At 68.6% G+C, this 1,687-nt stretch overlaps 1 protein-coding gene across 1 annotated transcript in view; it reads left to right on the plus strand.

Moving 5' to 3' along the window:
* The window catches only part of ZNF521 (zinc finger protein 521), a 204,678-nt gene that overhangs the window by 178,751 nt on the left and 24,240 nt on the right, over nucleotides 1–1,687 (plus strand). The window contains exon 6 of the mRNA XM_015564690.1: nucleotides 1,095–1,210. Within this exon, the coding sequence (XP_015420176.1) occupies nucleotides 1,095–1,210 (116 nt within the window). The remainder of the gene's footprint in view (nucleotides 1–1,094; nucleotides 1,211–1,687) is intronic.

Here is a 1,687-nt window from a genome sequence, read left to right on the forward strand (position 1 = left end):
AGCCGTGTTCCCTCCATGCTCCGGCTGGAGAGGTCAAGGGCAGCTCTGCTGGTCAAGCCCCCAGGCTGGCTGCCGGCCCAGGCAAGCGGCTGTCCGTCCCAGCCCCAGTCCGGTCTTGGGGGCTCTGCCGGCCCCCCTTCCGCTGCCCAGATGGCAGCCGGTGTGCGCAGGGAGCCTGGCCTCCCCCTGCCTCCCCCAACATCTGCCGTCTGCCAGGCAGGAAGCCCACCCTGGGGAGGGCGCCCGGCGGGGGGCACCTCTGAAGTGCTCACCTCCCAGACACACAGCTGCTTCAGGGCCGCCTCCTGCTGCGCGCCTGGGCTCCCGCCCCGGGGAAGCGGGTGGGTGACCCGCCTGTTGACAGGCCAGAGGAAGGGGCTCGGCCGTGGGAACGCCCGCAAACTCACGCCCTCAGGCCTTCCTCCCCCTCCACCTAGGAGCCCCGCCCCTCTGTTCCATCACGCTCTGTGGACTGGGGTGGGGGCTGGCTCCGAGGGGCCCCAGGTCTGCTGGCCCAGGACACGGGCCTCTGTGTGGGGACCAGGACGCCGACAACCCTCAGCAGCAAGCATAGCCATCCGTGTATCCAGCCCCGTCCTGTCCCAGGCGCTGGGCTCAGCCCGTGCAACTCGTCTCGGCCCCGCCACCCGCCAGCCTTGGGGCCTGGGACGCGCCACCGAACATTCCCGGGGCCTCAGTTTTCCCTTCTGTAAAATGGGACAATGGCAGCGCCAGCCTTACGGGCCTGTGCTCTGGTCCAGGAGCCCACGCGTGGCAGGCACCTGGCAGATGATGGCATTCACTGGCCTCATTACGTGCCAGGCCATCTTTGAAGCATTTTTTCAGCTAACCCAGGTGAGCCTCCCAGATGCTCCGTGAGCTACACCCTTTAAAGGTCCCCATTTTTCAGACGAGGACACGGAGCCCAGAGAGGTTAAGTGACTTGCCCAAGGTTGCACAGCCCGTAGGCGGCAGAGCTCAGCTTCCCTGGTGTGAGCCCCAGTAGCCCCTGTAGGCCGGCTGTGTCCAGGCTGGGCCTGTGAGTGGCGCGGGCTGGTGTCCCCGCCCTGCGCTGAGGCCCTGTCCCTGTGCAGTCTTCGTCCAGGCCAACAAGCTGCAGCAGCACATCTTCGCGGTGCACGGGCAGGAGGACAAGATCTACGACTGCGCGCAGTGCCCCCAGAAGTTCTTCTTCCAGACCGAGCTGCAGGTCAGTGCCTGGGCCCACGCCCACACCCGGTGGGCAGGCGCTCTTCGGGGCCCCCGACTCGCACCGAGGGTCTCGGGGTGCAGCCGTGGTGGTGGGGTGTGGTACTCAGCACCCCCGACGGGAAGAGCTCCAGGCGGCCGGACGTGGCTGGTGGGCATGGAGCCGGCGGTGGCCTCCCTGGCGGGCCGGTGTGCGGGGCGGGCGCGGCCTCTGCTGGCCCCGCACGGTCAGGAGAGCCGGCACAAAGCCGCTGAGCCGGGGGCGGGAGTCACGTGGCCGTGCCCAGTTTCAAATGGGGAGGGAGGTCGTCCGCTCTGTGCCCAGAGGAGGGGAGTGCTGGCTTTCGTCCTCACCGCCCTGGCCTGCAGGGTATGTCTGCCCATAAGAAACCGCCCTCCCCCGCCTCGGACACCCCCCCACTCTGGCCCCGCGCTCAGCAGTCTGCCCACCTGGACGATGGCCCACGGCTGTGCCAGG

This window comes from Myotis davidii, unplaced genomic scaffold (genome assembly GCF_000327345.1).
Source record: "Myotis davidii unplaced genomic scaffold, ASM32734v1 scaffold181, whole genome shotgun sequence".
NCBI classification, from domain to species: domain Eukaryota; kingdom Metazoa; phylum Chordata; class Mammalia; order Chiroptera; family Vespertilionidae; genus Myotis; species Myotis davidii.